At 36.9% G+C, this 25,035-nt stretch overlaps 1 protein-coding gene across 1 annotated transcript; it reads left to right on the forward strand.

The window, feature by feature from the left end:
- The first annotated feature begins 20,085 nt into the window (after nucleotides 1-20,085).
- Nucleotides 20,086-24,487, forward strand: LOC139122807 (forkhead box protein F1-like). Its single transcript, XM_070688546.1, has 4 exons — nucleotides 20,086-20,612; nucleotides 21,173-21,227; nucleotides 21,994-23,176; nucleotides 23,668-24,487. Exons 1-4 carry the CDS (start codon nucleotides 20,455-20,457, stop codon nucleotides 23,907-23,909), a joined length of 1,638 nt encoding a protein of 545 aa, XP_070544647.1. The 5' UTR covers nucleotides 20,086-20,454; the 3' UTR covers nucleotides 23,910-24,487.
- Nucleotides 24,488-25,035: the final 548 nt, after the last annotated feature.

Here is a 25,035-nt window from a genome sequence, read left to right on the forward strand (position 1 = left end):
AAGCGGTGTCAAATTATCACAGAGAGTACGTTTTTGCATTGTATGTTTCCTGATTCTAACCGCCCCAAAATTTTAAAGAACCAACATTCTACAAGTTACTTTGTAAATCACTTTTTTCTCTTAAATGTTAATAAATTGGTAGGAAATTAATTTGAGATCATGCATGAAATTGTTATGATGTCTTCAGTTTGACTGTGTGCAATGTAATTTCATAGTTACAGTTAAAAATTACAAACGTTTTAGCAATCAATTATTTTGATCTACAAGTTTATAATTAGGGGTCTTAAAATCTGAAGCAAAATTATTTCACTAATTTTTGGTTCAAAGAGTGTAAAACAGATAACCACAAATTTAAGATATATGATAATATTTTATGATTATGTTTCTGTGATTTGCTAATCAAACAATTTTGAAAATGATCTTACATATCTGTTTCCTCCATTTTATAACCTTCCCTTTATATCTAAGCTTAAAGGTATACTTTCACCTGTTCCACATTTTGCCAAAGTTACCATGGAAAGAGAAAATCTAACCAATCACAGATTTTAAGCGGGTGGCCGCTTTTTAAAAACAGCGCCCTCACATGGCATTTTGAATACAAAGGAACGCCCCTTTTACCATATATGGGCATATTTAGATTACAGGTGACTGTATACCTTTAAGTCAACTAAGATCTCACACCTTCAAAGCATGTAGGCCGTCAATATTGTACTTTTTTTAATGCTAATATTTCATTCAACTGTTATTTGTTTGCTAGTAAAGGATGTCCTTTAAGTACATTAGAAATGGTCACTTTAAATAGGCAGAAAATAATTCTGAAACTTCAGGTCTATCTTTTGTCAGTGTCCTACATTATGTCATTGTGTTATTCACAGGTATTCTGTCAAATTAATCTCTCATTTTGAAAGTCCTGGCAGTCTTTGTTACATAGATAAATGTACTGATCTGTTCTGCCGTGTATGCTCTCTCAGTAAGCACAAATATCTGAATTTACAGTGAATTTTAAGCAGGTGATATTCAGGTTATGATTGAAGATGGGATTCAAAAGTACATCCAATTTGTGTCTGACCTAGCTTCTTTATCAAATATTTAGAATAATAATATTAAAACAACATTCCATCTTCAGTATGTGCCGAGGATCAGTTAATATGATAGTTTGTTTCGTAAATGAAACTGCTATAGAAGTGCAAAAAATGCAATGCTTGTTTTTCATGATATTTGTCTTTATTGTTGATTTTCAGTAAGAATCAGAATTTATCAATATTATACTCGTACATAGATTCATATATAGATACATAGATACATACATGCATACATGCATACATACGTATGTACTTGCTTACATACATACATACATACATGCATATATGCATGCATGCATGTATACATACATACATACGTATGTACTTGCTTACATACATACATACATACATACAAAATGCAAGGTGACATATATACATACATAAGTATATACATACAGACATGCACACTCCTAATGCAGTGTATGTGAGACAGTGTACATACATGCATAACATTTTACAAGAAGATATTACACCAGTTTGTTGCACATTAAGAATACAATTTGATTTCTGCATGGATTCAGAGTGCTGATATAGAATTCTATCGTAATACAAAAATTACAAGTTTTCACAATTGGATTTTATCAGGACATGTATCTTCCAATTAAAAAGATGATTCTTACAATCTTGATTTTAATTCATTCTAAAAACAATTGCTTTGTTGCAGTGTTTTCACTCACTTTATACAGACTTGATTGGGGCAGACTTTCGAAAGAATTTACACGTAGGGATTTCTGCACAAAAAATGCAACTTTAACAGAGTTTTTGTCATTTTTCCCCATCATAAGGGGGCAACCAGCATATTCAAATGCTTTTTTAGGTGTTTTTTGCATTAATGTTAAGGACTTTGTAATGTTTCCTGATCTAATATTTTGACAAATTGCTAAATTATTCGTTCGTGTAGTCACAGGGATGTGTTCAAAACGGTGAACATACTTGGAATGAGCAAGTAACTATGTTGAAGAACTCTCAGCTGATGTCATTCATGTAAATGTTCATGTTTCTGTATTCATGTACATAGTACATGATGCCAATCCCAGAGGTATGGTGTTTTATTTAGTGGGAAAGTAGAGATCAAAATGAGAGCAGTTCTGTCAGCGGAAATTTACACATATCAGTTTATGTTAAGAGAGGTGTGTCAGCTCATGTTTACTCGTGGTAGGATAGTAGTTTTAATGGCACATGTTTTTGCATGACCGTGAAATGGAAAAATGAAACTTAGACAGGTATAATACCAAAGCTCTTTATACGCATAATATGATCTCTTTGACAAACCAAAGAACAAGATTACAAAGTGTTCTATGTTAATACCTTGAGTACCTTCAGTCCCACAAAATTCTGGCAAGATCCTATGCATGTACACAGCGTGTTGATATTTACTACATTGTGCTAGTCATGGGGTTAACATTGTCTGTGAGGATAGGTCAGTACAGAAAGTAGTACAGCCAATCACATGATCTAGATTGATACAAAACAAGGTGTGAAACTTTCCCAAATTGATTAGATGCATTTATTATTACGATCTAATTAGTGATTATAAAACGTTCGAACTTTGTATGGAAAATGTGTGTACAAATATCAGACCTCTTATTAACCCTTTGAGTGCCAAAGTCAACTTTTGTTGCCTTTATAGAATGTGACATAGCCAGCACCTTTTTTCAGATCTAGACAGGTTTTTTCAGATTTTTCCAAAAATTTTGGTCGAAAATTGTAGCCATTAAAATCTTATGTTTGCCTTGTAGTGCATTCTTCAGTGGCTTCACGAACAATATCAGCTGAATAATCCAGTTTATAAGTTTCTCTACCTTTACAGTGAGTTTTGAATATGGAACAACACATTCGTTGGCTGGTATATCAATGTGCATGTACTACCATGTAACATGTTAACTCAAATACTTCATCAATGCAAGCAGTGTAATGGTGGTGTGAAATTTTAACCTAGTCTACAATGCTTTGTTCTGAGTTTGTCAATTGAAGTATGCTGTGATTTTTTTAATAATTCATAGAAATAAAGATTGTATTGGAGGACCTCCATGTGTTTCATTCTCGTTTTCATTTGTAACCTTAACCCATATACAAACATTTACACCTAAGTGCTGTGAAAAGTTTTTGCGAGAAAAGATCCTTGATTCTTCAGGTGACATAGCGGAACAAGTAACGTCTCAATTTTTAGTACTACAGAAGTGATAGCTGATATTGTTGTGCATACTTTGTTGTATACATCACTCTTGAAATTTCATCCATTCTGTCCCAACACATCTCAGCAGTTCAAAGTTCAACTTCCATAAAGAAAATGATTAGTATAGCATACTGTTGAGTAAAGGTTTCAATGGTATTTTAGTTGTTCCGTTTTGCATATATATGTATATTTATTCATACTTTAGCACACTATTATTTTCAATTCTCTTTCTTAATGATTTGGAAAATTGTACATGATTGAGAAATAGCTTTTTTGTAAAATTTTCCACAGATTGTGTGCACTTTTTTATGAAACAAAAGGATATTAATTTTTCCAAATGGAAATGACCAAAGAAATTTACAAGCTATGTTTTCTCAGAGAAGGACCCCTTCAGTTCGTCATAACTTGCTGCCCAAAAGTATGGCTGCTGCATTTGTAGTACCCACAAAATGTGATGTTTATGGTTATTTAATGATAATTTTGAAATTTTCACTGATATATCTAAATGTACATTTACTAGATATTATTTAAAGGTATACTGTCACCTATTCCAATTTTGCCACAGTTACCATGGAAAGAGAACCAATCACAGATTTTAAACGATCGGCGGCTTTTTTAAAACAGCGCCCTCACATGGGCATTTTGAATACCAAGGAACGCCCCTTTGACCATATATGGGCATATTTAGATTACAGGTGACTGTATACCTTTAACAATTATTCTTATGCTTCACATTATTGCTCAGGGAGCCTTCAGTAAATACAGGGGGTGGGCCGGGGGAATTTCGCGCACACCTGTACCGTAAAATGTGACCCTTCCCCCATCCTCCTCTCTAAAATGTGCCCCTCCCTCTTGTCCGACATTCTAAAACTTGAGCCTCCCCCCCCCCGCAACCACTGCGGTATTCTCCCCAGGAATAACTGAAAGAGTATCGGCTAATTTACATAACAGTTCGATTGTTATGTTAGGGACAAATTACAGAGGGGAGGGCCGGTGTTTTTGGAGGACAGTCGCAATTTATCACGCAAGAATTTTTGAAGAGATATGGTATTTCATACATTTGAGGGAGGGTCACCATATTTTGTGCAACTATAAGAAGGCAAGATGTGGCTGATTTAGTGCTTTATCCAAAAATATCAAATCATAATACATGGAGTCTATCAGGCAAATTATTGACAATTTTCCACCACAAAACATGCTATATCTGTATATTATATATGTTTGATAATGTATTTAAATGTACTTTGCTTGAATTGGGAAGTAAAATGTGCATTTGTGTACAAGAAATTGATTTCTGAATTTCATCTAAAACGTTGGTTCACTATCCATGGTGTCTATGATGAAACTATGAATAGTTTTTTCCAATACAAAAATAGGTAAATCTTTGCATTTGTGTACTCTTGATTATTGATATTAATGTTCTTGATTAGACTAGAGTGGTTACAAGTCTATGGTTGTGTAAGAAATTTGATTTTAGAATTTCACCAAAATGTCGATTCACTATGCATGGGGGTCTATGATGAAACTATGAATAATTTTTTTTCAGTACAAAATTAGATAAATCTGTGCATTTATCAACATTATTGTTCTTGATTAAACTAAAGTGGTTACAAGTCCATGGTTGTGCAAGAAATTTGATTTTGGAATTTCACCGAAATGTCGATTCACTATGCATGGGGTCTATGATGAAACTATGAATAATTTTTCCCAATACAAAACTAGGTAAATCTGTGCATGTATGTGCGCTCGATTATTTATATTAATGTTTTTGATTAAACTAGAGTGGTTATAAGTCCATGGTTGTGCAAGAAATTTGATTTTGGAATTTCACTGAAAAGTTGATTTACTGTACATGGTGGTCTATGAGAGAACTATGCACAATTTTTTCCAATACAAAACTGACAATATCTTTGCATTTATGTACATTTGATAATTGATATACACTTTTCCACCTGTTGCATATGTTTTTGTCGCTTGTCTTTTATCAGTTTTAACTGTTCAAGGTGTTTAATGTAGGATACCACTGCATCTTCTTTGCTTGTGAAACTTGTGGATAATGTGTACATATTTTGTTGGTGATTTCCTATTCAGGAAATATCACATGGACAATCAAAGTTTTGGCCATAAAATCAGCTTCTGTCAAAAGTGACCCTCCCCAAGATAGGTTTATAAAAAGTGACCCTCCCCTTGAACTGTTTTCTAAAAAGTGACCCCCCCCCCCCAATTCTCCCAGCCCACCTCCACTGTAATTACTGAAGGCTCCCTTATATATATGCAGAACTGAAAACGTTATAAGAAAAGTAACTTTCATTGTACAAATCAAACAGAACTGTGGGTAATTTTTGAACTGTGTGTTGCTGGCCAAAACATTAACAATAGGGCTGTTCACAAAAGAAATTATTGTTCTTCCATTATTATGCAAAAAGCAAATACATGCAAATTTAGATTACATATTTGGACATAATATGTACAAGAAAGACGAAAATAAAACTGAATAGACAACTGATGATGTCGCTGGATGAACACCAGAAAACATTAACAGCTCAGAGTAAAAGCTGCAACAACAGCCGCAAATGCAACACTGGCAAGATTTGTCCACATTTGAAGCAGCAATGTCTGATGTTGTGCACCTACACCATTTTGTACAATGCACCTTTAATTGCAAACAGCATGATTGATGTATGTTCAATAAGCTTATGTACTAATTTATACACTGTCAGGAACTGCTGTCTCAATTGTCATGGTCTGTGTAAATAGGATGTGCGTGTAAAATTTATAATGTTGAACTCACAAAAAATACTCTGATCTTCACTACAGAATTTTAATTCACAAGTCGGTCAATCATAAAAAGTTACCATTAGTTACAGCTTGGCATGCCAGGTGAGCCGTCAGAAAATAGAACAGCGCCCTCAGTGTTCAGTTGAAAAAGTAAATAGGTATTGGTGAAAAGTTGCAGAGATCCCAGCAAAAACTATTGGTCATGCCAATGCCTCTTTGATGATTTTCACGAATATCAGAATAGCATGCACCACTCACGGTACTGACAGAACAGTCATTCAATATTCCCAGGGGTGTTTGTACATTCCCAGGGATGTTTCTACCTTGCAGGCTATATAAAAACAAAATAAAACAAATATACAGACATACATGTACATAGTTTCGCTTTGTTCACATATATAAGGTCTTCTGTGGATTCTTTTGGATACAGAAGATTGAAATAGTTCCTTGAGGTGACCCAAAGGAAATAAGTAGATACACAAGCATGTTTTCAAGCATGTTCCAATATGGATGGAGCCTTTTTGGAGCGTAGTTGACTGTCATGATGATAGCTTTGGTAATCCCAGAAGATAGTTCCTAAAGAAAGTAGTACCTGAGTACGCGGTTTCTAATTAGAGCAACGCGTTCCTAGCTTGAACTTGAATTATGAGAGGTTCGTGAGAAATCAGTTTGAGCTCCAAATATTTTATCCAATGTCAGTGGAATCTTTGTGGATATTAGTTAGGGACTGGTCAGTTTCTTCGGCCGGGGGGGTGGATTCATGGGGGGGGGGGGTCACCATGTTTTTGAAATGCCCAATAGGGGGGGGGGGTCAGTGTGTTTTTGAATTTCGACACAGGCTCATCATTGCCTAAAATGAATCGTGTCAGCCACAAATTTCATCCAGTTGCATTTTTAGGCGCGCCCTTCGGGCGCGTAACTTTAATAATCAGATATATTATTCAGCATGCCCAACTTCAACATATTAGGCATACATATACCGGAGATATATGTATGTTCAATATTTTCAGCGTGCTCTTCGAGCGCATTACTTGAATATATCAGACATTTTTCAACACGCCCTTCCTGTGCATGACTTTAATATACAACATCAGAGACATCAGGATGTTTCATATTTTTCTCCGCGCCCTTTGGGCGCCATACTTTAATAAATCAGAGATATATGCTAGAGATAGCTTGATGTTTGCTAAGTGAAAGTGTACCATTATGAAATCTGTATTTCATATGAAAAGCATGACAAATTCCTGATACTTTTCTGTTCTCTCTATGAGAATTCAGTATGAGAAAGCAACATGCACAAATATTTCACACTATATATTTGATACAGTGACTTACTTTAGAGATAGGAAAGTGACAAGATATCTTTCGTTCTCATTGATTCAACTGTTTTCCTTTGTGTCTCAGGTTTTCTGTAGAGTGATGCATTTTTATGACCAAAATAACAGTTAAAAGGCAGTTTTTGTCATTATTAGCTGTGCTTTTATGGTTTCAATGTTACAGGAAAAGGTCATCTCAGACACTGAACACATCAGATTTGGCTAAAATGCCTCTCTATGGCTCCTCAGGAGATTAAATTGGATGGCTGGCAAGTCTTAACATCCATCAAAGTTTTTGATTTACTGCTTTTTCCTGTTTGATATTAATGATTGACATCCATTTCTGTACAACAGTTCAGGACATCTGGTTAAGCACAGAAAGTGTGAAATACATTCACAGCTCATTCAAAATGTACTGTATTCAAACTTTAAGATTGACACTTTGAAATTCCTATCTTACAACTGACATGGCAACAATTTCATTAAAACACAGAATGACTGATAAAATAAAATGTATGTAAAAAATAATATATCTATATATCTATATATCTATATCTATATCTATATATCTATATATCTATATATATATATATATATATATATATATATATATATATATATATATATATATATATATATATATATATATATATAATATATGATTTATGTCCACCTTTTGCTTTACAGTTGTTGCGTGCGGGGGGGGGGGGTCACCCTGTTTTCAAAATTTTGAATAGGGGGGTCAGCCACTTTTGACGTCGGCAAAAATAATCCACCGCCCCCCCCCAGGCCGAATAAACTGACCAGTCCCTTAGTTCAATGTCATGCAGAGTACTTTGTTTATTTTAGTCCGCAAGCAAAGTATTACCTGAGTTGAGTTTTCAGACATGCAGACATTCTTGTTTATCATGTGAAAGATACGTGATAAAACCGTTTTATACCATTACGAATGTTAGCGTCAGAAAATGTTGTCCCTCTCAAGGAAGCACTGGCGAGTACTTGGCCGTGTGATGGCGTTTTGGGGCATCCGACAAAAAAGATCCGCAGGAGCTTTTTTTTTTTTTTTTTTGAGCTGACAGCAGTTGCCAAAATGGACGAAGTTTCGCTTTTTTTTCTCGAAATTCAAATAAATAAACTTGCTTTGTAGATTTAGCTTATATTCAAGCAAATGACCGACCTTTTTCGTCATAAAGCCACCTTGCAGGTCAATTTTGCATGAAAAGCCTCCACAGGTAGGTAGCTTTAATCCAGTCAAAAACCTAAGATGTTCGGTTCTTTCTAGAAGACATTTCGCTGCGAAACAATTGGGCATCTTTTTCCCCAAATTAGTCGATTTGTCGATACCAAATGAGCAAAGCCTAAAACTCCTTTCCAGTGTACTTGTAAGGTCAATGACCATGAGTGACCCCATATGCATATCAATCAAAAGTGCAGAAAATTGTTTGTTTTTGTGCCCTGTATAAACAAGTTACAATATCTTTGAAACCTTTATCGAGCTTAGTTTGCTGTCGTGTGAAGTCCTTTGCTGACCCCGGAAGATAATTCCTATAGAAAATAATATCTGAGTTGGAGTTTCTAACCTGAGCAATGCGTGCCTAATTAGAGCTTCAGATTTCAAAGGCTCGTGAGATCTCAATTTTATGTACCGATATGTTATCCGATACCAGTGGAAACTTTGTGAAGGTTACTTAGTTCATTGTCATACAGTGTACTTTGGTTGTCCACAGTCCTCAAGCAAAGTATTACCTGAGTTTGAGTTTTTAGATATTCTTGTTTAACTTGAGATTAACATGTGTGATAAAAAACATTTTATACTCCTGTGGATGTGTAAAGTGAGGTGAGGAGTTAGCGTCATGAAAGGTTGTCCCCCTCAAGGAAGCATAGGCGAGTACTCGGCCGTGTGAGGGCGTTTTTGGGCACTCAAAGAAAATAAGGTCCGCCGGAGCGGACAAAAGTTGCCTAAATGGACGAATTTTACCGGTTTTTTTCTCGAAATTCAAATAAATAAATTTGTTATACAGATTACTTAACGTTCAAGCATATAATTGACCCTGTTTTGACATACAGCAAGCCAACTTTTGGATGAAAAGCCTCCACAGGTATGTAAGCTTTAATGCAGTCAAAAATCCATTGCGAGAGTGTTGCGTTCCTTATGGAAGACATATAGCTACGAAACAATCCGGGATCTTCCACAAACTAACAGTACAAAAACAGCAAAGTCTTGCATGACCAAAATTCCTTGTAAGGTCAGTACTTGCAAGGTCAGTGACCCTGTCAATCCAAAGTGCAGACAATTGTTTGTTTTATTGTGATATTTGTGTGCTCTGTCTAGAGATGTTCCAATATCGATGGAACCTTTATGGAGCTTAGTTTACTGTAGACTGAGCGTAGAAAGCGTCCTCGAGCGATGGTTCTTTCAGTCTAAGTTCACTTTCATGTTGGGTGCTTTAGTTAACCACGAAGATTGTCCGTAAAGAAAGTAGTGCCGGCGTTTTCGTTTTTCCGACATGCAGACATTCTTGTTGAACTTGAGATAAACATGTGAAAGATACGTAATAAAAACCGTTTTATACTCCTACGGATGTATTAAGAGAGGTGAGGAGTTAGCGTCAGAAAATGTTGTCCCTCTCAATAAAGCAGGAGAATAAAGGAGAATAAAGGAGAATACTCGGCCGTGTGAAGATGTTTTGGCGGCTAAACAGTCCTCAAATGGCCGAAATTTTCCGTTTATTCTCTCGAAATTCAAATAAGTAAACTTTCTTTACATGTCAAGTAGGTATTCAAGCGTATATTTGACCTTTTTTCCGACATAAAACCACTTAGTAGGTCAACAGTTGGATGATGAACGGCCTCCACAGGTAGGTAAGCTTTAATGCAGTCAAAAACTTAGAGTGTTACATTTCTTTTAGAAGATACTACGAAACAATCGGGCATCTTAGCCTAATTAATGGGTACCAGAGGGCAAAGAATTACACGCAAAAAAACCTTTACTCCAGTGTACTTGTAGGGTCAATGGCTCTGAATGATCCTATGTCAATCCAAAGTGCAGAAAATTGTCTGTTTTGTTGCTTGTTTTTGTGTCTTATCTGAACTTTTTCCAGTATTGGTGGATCCTTTGTATAAATGGGTGAGTTCACTGTCGTGCCGAATGCTTTGGTTAAACACGAAGATGGTCGGTAAAGAAAGCAGTGCCAGATTTTGAGTTGTCTTTAACTTAAGAATTTCCCTTGCCTAACTTGACTTATACTTGAGCTTGAGATTTGAATAGTTGCTTAGAAATCAGTTTTAGCTCCCAATTAGCTTCAATGACGGTGGAAACTCTACGGAGATTAGTTATTTCACTGTCATGTGGAGTACTTTGGGCTGCGTTCACAAAAAATGGTTGGGGGGGGGGCTGGAGGAATTCAGGGGGGATTCGAAAATTTTGGGGGTAGTAGAGGGGAAGACTTGAAAATTTTGCTCTACCTGTAGGGGGGGGACTTGAAAATTTTTGGTTCCCTTTTGTGTTTTACATTTTCCAATTCCAAGTTTTTGTAGGTAATTCAATGAAAAATGAATACCATTTTTATGTCATCAAAATGTTGTAATGTTAGTAATAATTTAACAAAATCTAGAACCATTTTGTCACATTTCATGACTTTTATCTCGAAAAAATCTAAACGTGTGATTTGTCGTAAAAAAACAAACTTGAGCCTAGTAACAGGGCAGAAGCTGCAACTGTTAATGATTTCTGCAATATTTCTATGCAATATAACAATTACTACAGTTTCTTGCTATCTCCCTACAGCATGCTCAAACACACAATATTTAGTTTGTCGACAAAGCCTGTATATATAAATATAAATATGTATTTGGTGATAATTTAATTGGAGTCCAGACTGACAGTCAGTTGTAGACTGACAGTCAGTTGTTAGTGATACAAATGCATGGTACACATACATAGGCTGTGATAGCAAGCTGAATACTGGACAGTTCAACATGCTGTAGGGAGTAGAACAAGAACGCAGTTGTAAAACTGAACAAAAATATTGCCAAAATTATCAAAGTTAATACAGCTACCGCCTATGGGTAGTGTCACTATCATTAATGCTCTGCTACTGCAGTGTCACTGTCACTGCATACCTGAACAGTGACAGAGATAGCTCTGACTCTGATGTACATGGTAGTTGAAGAAGAGTTTGGGTCAAATGAAGCTCATGACAGTGAAACATACTTGTACACAAGATCAGGCCAGAGAGCAACACATGGAAGAACACATAGAAATTTTTGAATTCTGGCATATGAAAAATCAAATATTAAAGAAAAAAGATGGGGTCACCATGCTTGATTTTCTAAATTTTCACATTCTTGTTATAAAATGATACAGAAGTAAAACTTTGAACAGTAAAGACTAAAAGAAAAAATATGTGACCAAATGGAATTATTTATTTTTAACCAAATTTGCAATTATTACACCCAAAATTTCAGAGATTAAAACATTTATTTGATGGAATATTTTAACCTTCCAGTATTGTCAATTTTGAGTAGCATCTAATCCATATATGTCTTGTAGTTTTGAAACAAATTTTTGGTAGGTCACTGTGCAATATGGCAATTAGCCAGAATTCACAATTTGCCTACTCTCTCATGATTGTCATTTTGTGTGCTCTTCAGCAGGAGCAATTGACCTGGCCAGAGTTGGATTAACTCAAGTTGGCTTTTAGACCAATAAATCTCAAACAATTCACTGATGCATTTAAAGAACTTGCCTTTGGAATATGACTATACAAAGTGCTAATACAGGTAGTGTTGAACACCTGTGAGCGGAACGGCGCAATACATGTTTATTTTTTCTGCGCTCACATCCTTTACAAATATGCGGGCCTGTGATAGTTGGGGGGACTTGAAAAATGTTGACCATATGGAGGGGGGCATTTGAACATTTTTAGGGTACTTAGGGGGGATCTAGAAAAAATAAGATTTCAATCGAGATTCCTCCAGCCCCCTCCCCTAATTGTTATTTGTGAACGCAGCCTTGGTTATCCATAGTCGGCAGGGTAGGTTGTACCTGAGTTCTAGTTTCCCGACATGTAGAAATTCTTGTTTAACTTGAGATTAACATGTGAAAGACAAGGTGTTAATTAAAAAGGAGCTTCATGCCCCTACGGATGTGTAAAGTGAGGGAAGGAGTTAGTGTCAGAAACTGTTGTCTCTCTCAAGAAAGCAGAGGCGAGTACTCGGCCGTGTGAGGGCGTCTTTTGGCATCCCAACGGAAAACTGTCGGAGTGGACAAACGTTGCAAAAAATGACGAATTTTCCTGCTTTTTCTGTCGATATTCAAATAAATAAACTTATTTAGCATATATTCAAGCATAGTATTGACCTTTTTTCGACATAAAGCCACCTAGCAGGCCGATTTTTGGATTAAAAGCCTCCACAAGTAGGTAAGCGTTAATCATATCCAGTCAAAAATTAAGAGTGTTGCGTTCTTTCCAGAAGACATTTCACCACGAAAGAATCGGGCATCTTCCCCAAATTAATTGGCACCAAAGCAGCAAATCCTTGCGTACCTAAACTTTATTACTCCAGAGTACTTGTAAGGTCAATGTCCCAGGTAAACCAATGTCAATCTAAAGTGCAGAAATTTGTTTATTTTGTTGTTTTGTTTTGTGCCCTATCTACAGATGTTCCAATATCGATGGCACCTTTATGGAGCTTAGTTTACTGTCACGCGGAATGCTTCGCTCACCCCGAAGATAGTCCCTAATGAAATTAGTACCTGAGTATGAGTTTGCTAAGCTAGGCAACGCTTTCTGAACTTGAGCTTCAGATGTGAAAGATTCGTGAGAAATCAGTTTTAGCCCCTAATGTTTTTAATGTCGATGGAAACTTTGTTGAGATAGGTTCACTGTCATATGGAGTGCTTAGCTAACCAGGAAGATAGTCCTAAAAGAGAGTAATACCTGCGTTCAAGTTTTACGACATTCAGACATTCTGGTTAACGGTAGTAGCCTTCCCATGGATAACTGCAGTATCGGCCAATTCAATAGATTAGCATGTAGAAATGCAAGAAAACATGCTTGCAATATTGTCACTTTCTTGAACCTATCGCACAAGATTTGAAATAAGAAGTCGTTTTGAAATTCAAAGAGTGGTGTCACCATGCTAGATTGCAAGATAAAATGCAACGCATATTCCTTTTGTGCACAAAAGACCTTGCAAACAATTCTGAGTTATTGATAAATAAATCATAGTGTTACTTCCTAACTTGTCAGAAACACTCATTTTCTTCGTACAATCTAACAGTCATTTGTAAAAGGAGTTTTTCGAACTCTACACTGCAGGAAATAACAATATTATTAATCAGCTTCCTTCAAGTTAAAGGGCTGAAATCTATCTTAAAGCTGTGAAAACTGTATAAACTCAAAGGGTATGGCATATTTCTATAAGTTGTATCTAAAAAACTAGACGGAACACTTCTCTTTCTCATCACTTTTCTTGTCTACTCACTGTACCTTACACATCATATACAAACATCAGAAAAATGACTATGTTCTCTTACATATTTTAGCTGCATGTTTTGCTGAAATTAAAAGAAAATGACGAAAATGTAAGCCTGTCTGCAGCCAAAAAAGCACTGGGTAGAGGGTATTTTGGGACTCCCGAAACCCAATAAGTAGGCCGACAACCCCCCCCCCCCATTTCTGTTTATTTTCTTGTTACACTAAATCAAAGCACAAAATATGAAAAAAATCAGAAAAAAATGACAGTATTCCCTGACAGGTTTTAGACATGCCCCTTTGCTGAAATCAGCGAAAATGACAAAGAATGCCAATTTGTTGTTGAAAAAGCATCGGACACTTCGGGATCGCCAAACTCAATATGTAGGACGGGAACCCCATGTTTTCTGTTTAATTGTGTTGTTGTAATTAATCAGAGGACAACATATGCAGAAATCAGTAACATTACCATATTCGCTGACAGGTTTTGGACTTGTTCTTCACTGAAAACATAAAAAAGACAGTAAAAGACCCGTTTGTAGTGATAATATAGTTGGGGGTAGGGGTACATTAAGACTCCTAACTTTAAAAAGTGGGAGGCAAACCCCTCTTTTTCTAAGTATTTTCGTTTACAAATTGAGAGTACAACAGATGCAAAAAGCGGGAAAATGGCAATATTCACAGACAATTTTTGAGCTTGCTCTTTGCTGGAATCATGCAAAATGATAAAGAGTGCCCATTTGTTGTCGGAAAAGCATGGGGTTGGGCTACGTTGGGACCCCTCCCTCAAAAAGTGGGAGGGGAACCCCCTTTTTCTGTTTATTTTTGTTGATATAATTGATGACAGCACAATATTTCTAATTCTAAGTAGACTCCTCCTTAAATGGTCATGACGGCTGTACCGACATTTGATGACCGCGGCCAAAGCAGCTTCAGTGACACGAAGGGACGCATGTCTTGCAGCGATTGCAAAGCAACGAAATTAGTGAACTATGAACATACATGAAATGCGGAATTTGCTTCACATTTGCTTGGCATTCACGAACAATTTCTTGGAAATGGCAATATTTGTTAACAAGAGAGTCGCCCAGAAGCAGACGGGACGATCCCCTAAATGGTAGTTATAGTACCTGTAAAGTTAAGTGTTAAAGGATGAACACCAATTAAACGCCTTTTTGTAACACTTTTGAACGCGTCCAGACGTTCAGAAATTTAACACTACGTGTTCAACCAATGTTCAATTTTTTAACACACGTGTGCAGATTTTGAACACTTCGTGTTCATCAGACATTATATTGAACACCATGTGTTCCATATCTGAACATACGTTGCACATGAAATGCGTTCAAAAAATTGAACACATTTACGCGTTCAAAGGGCTGTAACACTTTTTGAACGCATGGACGCCGTTCAACGATAAGTGTGTTAAAGGTTAGAACACATGATATGCACTTGTTGAACACCTTTAATTTTGCGCGTTCATGGGGTGTTCAAGCCTGGAAATAACAAAACAGACCACTTATATTCAGTAAAATTATTTTATTTAAAAATACACAAAAATTCCTTTAGTAAAATACAATTATTTAGTGTCAATTGGGCACATAAACACCGTTGGTGTTTTCCTCTGAAAAACTTTACAAAGTGGCCATATGGCCACTTTGTAAAGTTTGTCAGAGGAAAACACCAACGCTAATAAACACCTTCCTATCAAAACATAAACAAAAGAAAATCCCCATAAACACTGTAGATCGTTTTCAAACAATATGAACAAAGTAGTGACAAAACAGGTTTTACTTATTGTGGATTACGTTATATGTTCATACTTGCAAAAACGTACGAAAACATCTGTTTGAAAAAGCTAAAAATTTGGCTTACTTGAATATATCACATTTTGATAATTCCTTATGTCTTAAAAATGTCTGAAATGTCTTTAATGTCTCAAAAATACAATTTTGTGTATTTCATCATAACTTGTAGATATATGATTAGGAAAATCCCAGGAAACCTGTACTCCAAATATTAATGAATCGTACTGGCCGTTTTGAAGAAAACGCTTGGGATGTAAACATTTGAGGATGATGCCACACATTCACCTATGATATAAGGTCTACGTCCTTAACAGCAAAGCTAAAATCAGTAACAAACCGAGAACAAAAGACGTCTTGATCTAAAATATAAAATAATCAAAGATTTGGTAGCAGGCTATGATCAACTAAATGTTACTGGCATAAGCCTTCAAAGACGTGAAGTCTCCTTCATCAGATGCAAGGGTGCAATGAAGATTTGAAGCAGAAAGCGACAGAAAATTCAGAGTGGAAATTTCAGAAAATTCCGAAATTTAGAGTGTACATTTTTCACTGTGAATTTTCTGTGGCTTTCTGCTTTAATTCTTCATTCCACCATTGCATCTGATAAGGGCGACTACAAGTATTTGAAAGCTTATTCTCCAGTAACATTTAGTTAATCATAGCGTTCTGGACATAGCTCAGATAAATTCAGAACAAAAATACAGAAACTTATCAAAATTCAGTTACTAACCCTCGAAAGTTCAAATCTACATCAGAGATGAACTGAGTTCTCAAGCTTGTTTCCAGACAGCTATCTATAATATTCTTCAATTTCTGTACCAATAGCTTCTGTAATAACTCTTCGATTTCACGTTCATCCAACTTTTTACATCCTGAAAATAATGCAACAATAGATAATATGGCGACATGAGACTTCAAATGAAAGACAATTTGGCCTTATCAGGTTAGGAATAGGGTGACTTTTGTATACAGTGCCTCTTTTCGTCAATGTTACAAAATATTGGCTTCTTCGTGTCATCAACTGATGAAAAGTAAAAGCAAAGCCAACTCTCATATGCTAAAACAATATTCTTCGATGTTTAACTAAAGTTTTAAATTACATGCGATTGTGGTTACTAAAAGACATGTGTTAGCTGTGATTACGCAGCGGTATGTGGCATATCGATCGCGCTCGGGTCAAGGGTCATCGCTCCAGTGATGACCCTTGACCCGAGTGCGATCGATACCCCATGGCCCAAAACACTGCTGCGTATTCACAGCTAGTGTATGGTCCACCAGCCACTGAAAGAAATAAAGGTTTTTTCACGTAGTTAAGCTTTTTCAAAGTACAATACAATTAATTTCGAAGGATAATAATACAGATGCTTCAAAATCCAATACCTTTTAATATTTTGGAGAGAAAACTTACCCTTTCTGGTCTTGCTTTCGCACTATCACGACTTCAGCGTGCGCTTACAAGAAAAATGTCGCAACTTCCGTTTTGATGCATCATGGGATAAGAAAAGGCACCAAACTTGAACACCAAGTGTTAAGAAGTAGAACGCCTCTTGCACGCCGATGTTAAAATTAAAACGTTCATGGTGGTTTTTTGATTTTCTTTTCAAAATTTCAAAATTTCAACCCGTAATAAACGTGTAAAATTATTTTTTATACTTCCTTTTTTAGAAAAACATGCTTCCAGCAATTGTAGACCGGAAATATTTTCCACTTATTGTGAAATTCGTTACACCGAAATCTGTTTACGTATTCCGGACAGCGAGGCAGTAGTAAAGTCAATATAGCCATTGTAAAGTAAAAAACACAAAAGATTGTTAATTGTTTCACAGTATTGTAAAATTTCTGTGATGCTGAGTTTTTGAACACTTGAAGGAGATAGTTGTTAACACTACGTGTTCAGGTTTAGAACATCATTGTTAATAATATGAACACTAGTGTTAACAATATGAACACTAGCCGTTCAAATTTGAACACCGATATGTACATTTTGAACGCGTAAAGACGCGTCTAGCGTCCGCTATTTTGTAGTTATAGTACGAGTACTCGGAGGTTTATTCACGACCCTGAAACGCAGGGATATGGACCATTGTGAATCTAAAATATCGGTAAATTTGAGTTTAGTTGTTTCTCTGGTACCAAGATTTTCACGGTGACTCCAGATTTTTATTCTTGACTTCTGAAAGATAGACAATGCATCGAAAGTTCTGATGTAAGGCGAGTTTGAGCAAAAGTTTTAATATAGTTGGTGACCACAATCTATTCTGACTTACAGATTGATATATGGCGGGTGTCGTAGATGTGGGGCAGGATGCGCTTACCAATTTCGAAACACCTGACATCACTTCTTGGTCTTTTGGCCAGAGGTCCATATATCTTTCTTTCATGATTTTGACTTTGTTGTGTGTATCGGTGCGTTACTGTCTGTTCCGTACTGTGCTGTGTCTATGTTTATAGCTATTGTATTATGAATTTTGACCTAGGGTTTCCGGATTATGGATTGGTATGATTGCGATTATTTTTCAATTTCGAAGTGCATGCATTTCAGTCGTAAGCTTAAGTAAAGCGTCCATGACGTCCTGGACGCTTTACTCATTTGGGTGGAGGGACTGACTTAGCTGCAGTACAGTAGCTCGAGGTTTTGCCTGGGTATTTGGGTCGGACGGCAAATCTGGTTTTGCCGTCCGACCCAAATACCCAGGCAAAACCTCGAGCTACTGTACTGCAGCTAGGACTGACTGTGACTCACTCTCAACGTTGCAAAGTGTCTACTACTCACTACTGGGTAGACATAATTGGTTTTCGCAGCATATAACACACTCTCTTCCGGTCGGCCGGAAATACAGCTGACCATGTTAATAGCGCGCGAAGGGCGCGCGCGACGCAAGGCGCTGCTATATGCGGTCGACAGAATTTTTGGTAAACTCGGTCAATTTTACGCCGATCATTATTGCTCTCCGAGGGGATGGCTTCTTGACAGGTGATTTTTAAGGCTTTCAAAATATAAACCTGTAAATCATAATACGATGTTGGAGCTGGAAAAGGACAATATTTCGTTATTCTTGTTTTCGATAATTCCAATGCAGTCTATAGGCCTACTGATCGATCTAGAGGTATCGTAAATTGGCTCAACCCGGGGGCTCAACCAACTTTTGGCTCCAACCATTTACCTATGACATCATGTGGAGGGGTGGTTAGGTGAAGCGACAACGTTCAAAGGTGGACATATGATAACAAAAAAAGATGTTATTCACATTTTAGACATGACAAAAACTGTGAGCCATGCCTCTAACAAATATAAAAAATGAAAGCTTTTAATATCAAAGATGATCTTTTCATTCTGGTATAAACAGTCTCTAAGCTATTATATCAAATCGTCTTGCTGCACAGGTCCAGTAGGCATAATTTGTGATGATTTTTTCCTATTATTATCATAAAAAATAATTATGGATATTAATAAATTATTAATGTGAATGTTACAGAATATTAAAACTTTTTTACACACAATGTCGTCTACTTTGTGTAAATGCCATCTGGAAACTCCATTGTTTTGATAATTATGATTTAATAATTAGGATTATGATTAATAAAGTCATATTTTACACATTGTAATGTGCCTAAGTGAACAACCCTCTGGAAACCCTCATACAGTTTCACAATCTATTCCAAAATATACAAGTGACACCATTGCCCAGGTTCAGTCTACGGCGAGAGTTACCATTGCCCAGGTTCAGTCTACGGCGAGAGTTACTACACAGTGTATATAAAGAGTGTGTAGTAACTCTCGCCGTAGACTGAACCTGGGCAATGGTGTCACTTGTATATTTTGGAATAGATTGTGAAACTGTATGAGGGTTTCCAGAGGGTTGTTCACATAAGCACATTACAATGTGTAAAATATGACTTTATTAATCATAATCATAATTTATTAAAATCATAATTATCAAAACAATGGAGTTTCCAGATGGCATTTACACAAAGTAGACGACATTGTGTGTAAAAAAGTTTTAATATTCTGTAACATTCACATTAATAATTTATTAATATTCATAATTATTTTTTATGATAATAATGGAAAAAATCATCACAAATTATGCCTACTGGACCTGTGCTTGCTGTAAGTAGTTGAGAGTGTGACGAGTATGTTCACCGGCCTCAGCACCGACGATGAGATGTAATTATTATACAATCAAGAGGAGTTTGTCACTCATGAAATCCTCGAATAGACAGAATATAAACCTGACCCACAGTCACTCCACAGTGCCCGAACAAATTCGACGTGGAGCGAAAGTCCAGAGCAGCTTTGTTGGATACACATACAGGTACATGACTAACGACTCGCGCGTGCCCAATCAGATGCGCTGTTTGACTTTTAATTTTGATGTAGCTATTTTATGCAAATATTCTAGAGCGCGTGCCTCGCCTACCCTACGTTCTCACGAGACGCACCCAGTCCAGAGTAGAGCCCGAGTCTGGAGGAACGTACGTCTGTAAACGTGCGTCGATCGTGACGTCCTTCGGCTGCAGTGTGAAAACTTATTTTTCCGTTTCTTTATATATTTGAGGACAATATTTCGTTCGAAGAAAGTGTCCATAGCTTTGCAGTCTTGGTGATAATTTGTGGAAGGTCAGAGAAATTGGGCAACATCGAGGCGGCGGCGACGAAGATGTGACTTCGCTGGATTCTGGAGTTTAAAAAAACTGAGCGAAGTGGACGCAAAAAAAAATTGGAGAAAATTGCATGGTGTGTAGGACGAACACAAGCCATTTGGACTAGTAATCTTCATTATTTTTTAAAACCAAAGTGGCCGATTGAGAGGCATGAAGGCGGCTACAAAACCACGAGCTGTGCAGCAGCTAATATTTGATGGAGCAGACGACAGAAAACCGACAAAGAGTTACGTCGAAATGGTGGTCGAAGTCCTGAGAGACAGTTACGCAGGAGAAATGCATCCCAGCGAAATTTACCAGGCGCTCGAGTAAGAATATATAGTATATTTTTCAAACCCAGACTTACAGTCACCTAAATCTACTAAATCAAATGGGACCGGGAGGGTCGTTTGCGAGATGTGTATAGTGAGCTGAGCGTGTATCACTGTAGAGTAGTCGTAAACACCGGGACAAATCGTGCCTTCGCTAGAGTAAGAATATAAGATCATGAATGTTTATATATTTTACAGTAATTGTTGAGTTTATTTTGCATTTGAACGCTGGGTATTCATCTCGCTCTTTTCTTTTATACTCTGTCACATTTTAAAAAAACGGATGATTTCTGAATGTAATGGAGTAAATTGGACTGAGCAAGAAACTTGAAAATGGAGGGGGGGGGGGGGGTCGGTTGATAGCGAAACCTTGATGCCACACAATTCGGCTTACTCTCTCCACAGGAAGATTAAGCATTCCAGTAATACCTGTCGCAGTCTTACCAACCGGGACGTGAGCTCTATTCTCGAAGAAAAAAACCCAGATTTCCCATGATTGGGAATGAGTCAGTTTTGTTTGTTATGATGGTATAATGATGTAATATTTTGCTTTGTAGGATGAAGTACAGCTATTATCGAAATATGTCACCAAGGAGCAAGAAAAGTTGGATGGTAGGATATATGTACTTACAAATAATATTTAGAAACATTTATTTATGAAAAAAACCCAGGAGGAATTTGACAGCGTACATTGTTCAATTGCTGCTTCAAACTGAAAGATTTGAACGCATTACAATTTTACATGTTTGTGCAGTGTTTAGGTAGTATGCGCCTCGACCAAAGTGAAAGACGTCAACTTTTGCTCAAACTTTTTTGAGTGAAACTGTCAACCATTCTCATACCAAATCAACAATAAAATCTGGGGTCTCCATGCAAAGTTTTTAACAAGTGAAACAAATTGCCAAACATTTTGCGATATTTGAAATTCAAAATGGCCGCCATCCCCTGGTTAAATCTATATTGGGAAAAATTAGTTATTGGATTTAAAAAAAATATTGACAACGAACGTTTTTCTTTCTCCGAGAGCTTTAAAATGAGCCCCCACAAGTGGTACATCAGAAAAGAATTGTATAAATTTGAAAGTCCAAATATCTGTCCCTGAGGCGCATTCTACCTTAAATTGTACATATATTGTATATATGCTTATATTGCAAATATAAGCAGCAGCTACAACTAATAATTTAATGTTAGTTTCAAACTGACAGTAATGGTAGCTCTTTGAGTACTATAACATCTTCTCATGCAGGTCATATTGGAGCTACAGTCTGGTATTTTTCTGGTTGAGAGTTAGTTATTAAGTCTTAACTGCAGCGAGTAAATCAAATATTATCAAACTAAAGTGGTATTTAAGTTTTTTCTAATGTTTTTCAATTCATAGAGTTCTATACGGCATGCCCTTCTACATCAGGCATTCAAATCTAGACCTGGAGATGTTTCAAGTAAAAAACGTGGCAAGATCTGGTCACTGAATGAAAACTTCAATGAACAACAGAGAGAAAGGCCAGGTAGGAGTCCATCCAGCCAAATGCAAACTAAAAAGAGAAAATCCGTACCACTGCAAGAGCTTCCGATGCCCCAAGCTGACAGTCACCTCTCTGGAGGAAATGAAGTTCATGGTGTAAATATCAACCAGAGCATTGGTAATCAGCATTACCCAAACTATGGTTTCCACTCTCAACAATATGGCCAGGCTGCTGACAATCACATGATATCGTCCTACGCTGCTACCAACAACCTGCCTCTGAACTCCTACTTTCAGAATAGAAATTCACCTTCCACACTACCAGCTGGGAGTTATTATAGTAGTGGACATGATATCCCAGTGCGATCATATGTAATGCCAGGTCCTGTACAGAATGGGGTAAGATTCCTGCCTCCACCAGGTGGCATGACTATAGCTCCGATCTTAAGCCCACCAGCTGTGACCAGTTCCTTCTTGTCAGACGGTCTGCTTGTGTCTTCAAGACGCTCACCGGTGTACGGCCCAGTTCCAGTGGTTGACCCCAATGCAGCTGCCAATGCCTTCCATGTCGTCCCTCAGAATGCACCATCTCATGTCATGCCAGCAACAGAGGACAACAAGCTGTCATCTCATGCACATTCCATCAAGTCTGGTGTATCATCAACGCAGCAAGCAGTTGAACAACAGAAGACATCAAGGCAACAGCAAGATCATGTGACCACATCAGATTCTCAAGTAACCAATGCACCAAAAGAAGATCCTGCAATTACCAGCCAGAATCAAGTGGGAGCCACGGTACCAACAGAACAGCAGCAACATATCACAAATGGCAGTCAAAATCAGCAGGCTTGCATGACAACACCAAAAGGCAAAGGTGCCATTACAGGAAGTCCTACAAAAGAACATCAAGATGTACACAGCTCTACTTGTGCCCCAGCTATCGTCCAGATCCATCACTATTCTCCAAAAGATGTGCAGAAGCAAGACATCAACCTGCCTCCAGCTCCAGAGAACTGTGCATGTTGTGTTATGTACTACACTCCACCAAAGAGAATGAGAACCGATGCGCAGTATGATTGCACCCAGCAACAGCCTGATGGTAAGATACATTAAATTTTTACCAACGTACACCATATGAAATCCAGTGTGGAAATGATCAGCATATATGGCATATCCTGAGTACCGTTTAATTGTGACATCATTTGAATTTTTAATTGCACACATTCTTTCCATACAGAAACTTCTGGTACGTATATAAATGATTATTGAAATAAAGTTTGAAATTTATCATTGAAGTTTTTGGTTTGAAAACTATACCCTTAGGCTTAAGGTCTGTCTGTTCAAAAATACCCTGTATCCCTTTGTATTCAAAAAGGAATGTTTTCTTCTCAGTTATTGAAAGACTATGATATTGAATAGCATTGTACCATTGTATTCTTCAGTTTCTTTCAGAATATCTGAATTTGTTAATAACAATCTGAATTTGTTCATAACAAGCTCTCTTTATTCTTTGGTATTCACAAGCAATATAGTGTTTTCAGATATGCTGCAATTCAGTTTGACTTTTTTTCCCATTTACTTTGATTGAAGGACCTGAAAACCAGATGAAAACTGAACGTACTGTGGATAGTAGTGCCTACAGTGAGAAAGATGATCTACAGAAAATTATTCGCAAGTCCTTAGATATTGGCAATAATGAAAGTGGTGGCTGGGTCAATGAATGGACATCATTCATGACAGAGAGCATGATGGGAGCCATGGGACAATCAGCATCCAAGTTAGAGGTTATGTATGACCAGAATAGTGTAAGACCTGAAAGGGAGCAAAGTTAGACAATGGCCTAATGAAAGACAATGAACAGTTGCAATTTCAATGCATTTTCTTGTCAATAATGCAATAAAATTCATAAAAGTTTGGAGAACCAGTTGAACTCACCTTAAATGGACTTACCGGTGTCATATTGTAGCATTTTCAATCAGTATGCCAAAGTTCTGTTTGTGTGGCTTTCATATTTTAATAGCACTCACGCATTCAAGTGCTCATTCTGTTTTTAGGGGTTTCCTCTGTAACTTTGTTGTTTTAAATTTCTTATTGTTCACAAGTTTTGATGAGTTACATTGTTACTGTTGCATTTATCGAACGTTTTAACTTACACAAATTGAAAATTTGGACAATTTGTAGAAGTATGTTACCTTACAACAGATAGTATCTATCTGAGGAAAGTACTGGTTTCTGCATTCCGCTATTGTGAATTGCCGCACTGTTCTAACATTTATGGCAATCATATTGTTTTTTGAAGCACGACGTGCAGGTATTACACAGAATTCAAGATTTAATCTTCGTATTAGAAACTTTGTATTTTCACTGTTTATACTGAATTCAGTGCCAAAAATAAAGAGTAATTAATTGATATACGTCTATGCATTTTGTTCTTGAATGGAGAAATAGTGACTCTCTTCCTCCTGATGGTAGTGGCGACAGTGTTGCTGGGGTTAACATTTCTATTGAAATCAAGTGCAAACAGGGTGCGTTACTGATGATCTCTGCTATTTTGAAAGACATCGCTCGTTGATAACTCAGTTGTACAGGCTCTTGCATGCCAGGCCATTCCGCCGCACAAACTCTGTCTGAAAAGATTCATGAGGTGTGAAAAATAGTTGACATGACTCATCTGCTACTATACAATAGGTGTTTATTCTTCCTAACGTTTCGGACCTACACGGACGACCTTCATCAGAGGCTATACAGACACAATGGAAAAAAGGGAACGAAAATTACATTTGTTCTACTCGCTCAATGAATACGCTAACAAATACGCAGATATTTAGCGTATATTAGGCACTGTAGAAATGTTTTGGTAGCGTGTAAAGTCTATGATAGAAATGTGACTACTGTAAAGAAGGAACAAACAAAAAATGAAATAGCTGAAAACGGCAATGAAGTTGAGAAGGGAAATTG

This window comes from Ptychodera flava, chromosome 22 (genome assembly GCF_041260155.1).
Source record: "Ptychodera flava strain L36383 chromosome 22, AS_Pfla_20210202, whole genome shotgun sequence".
NCBI lineage: Eukaryota > Metazoa > Hemichordata > Enteropneusta > Ptychoderidae > Ptychodera > Ptychodera flava.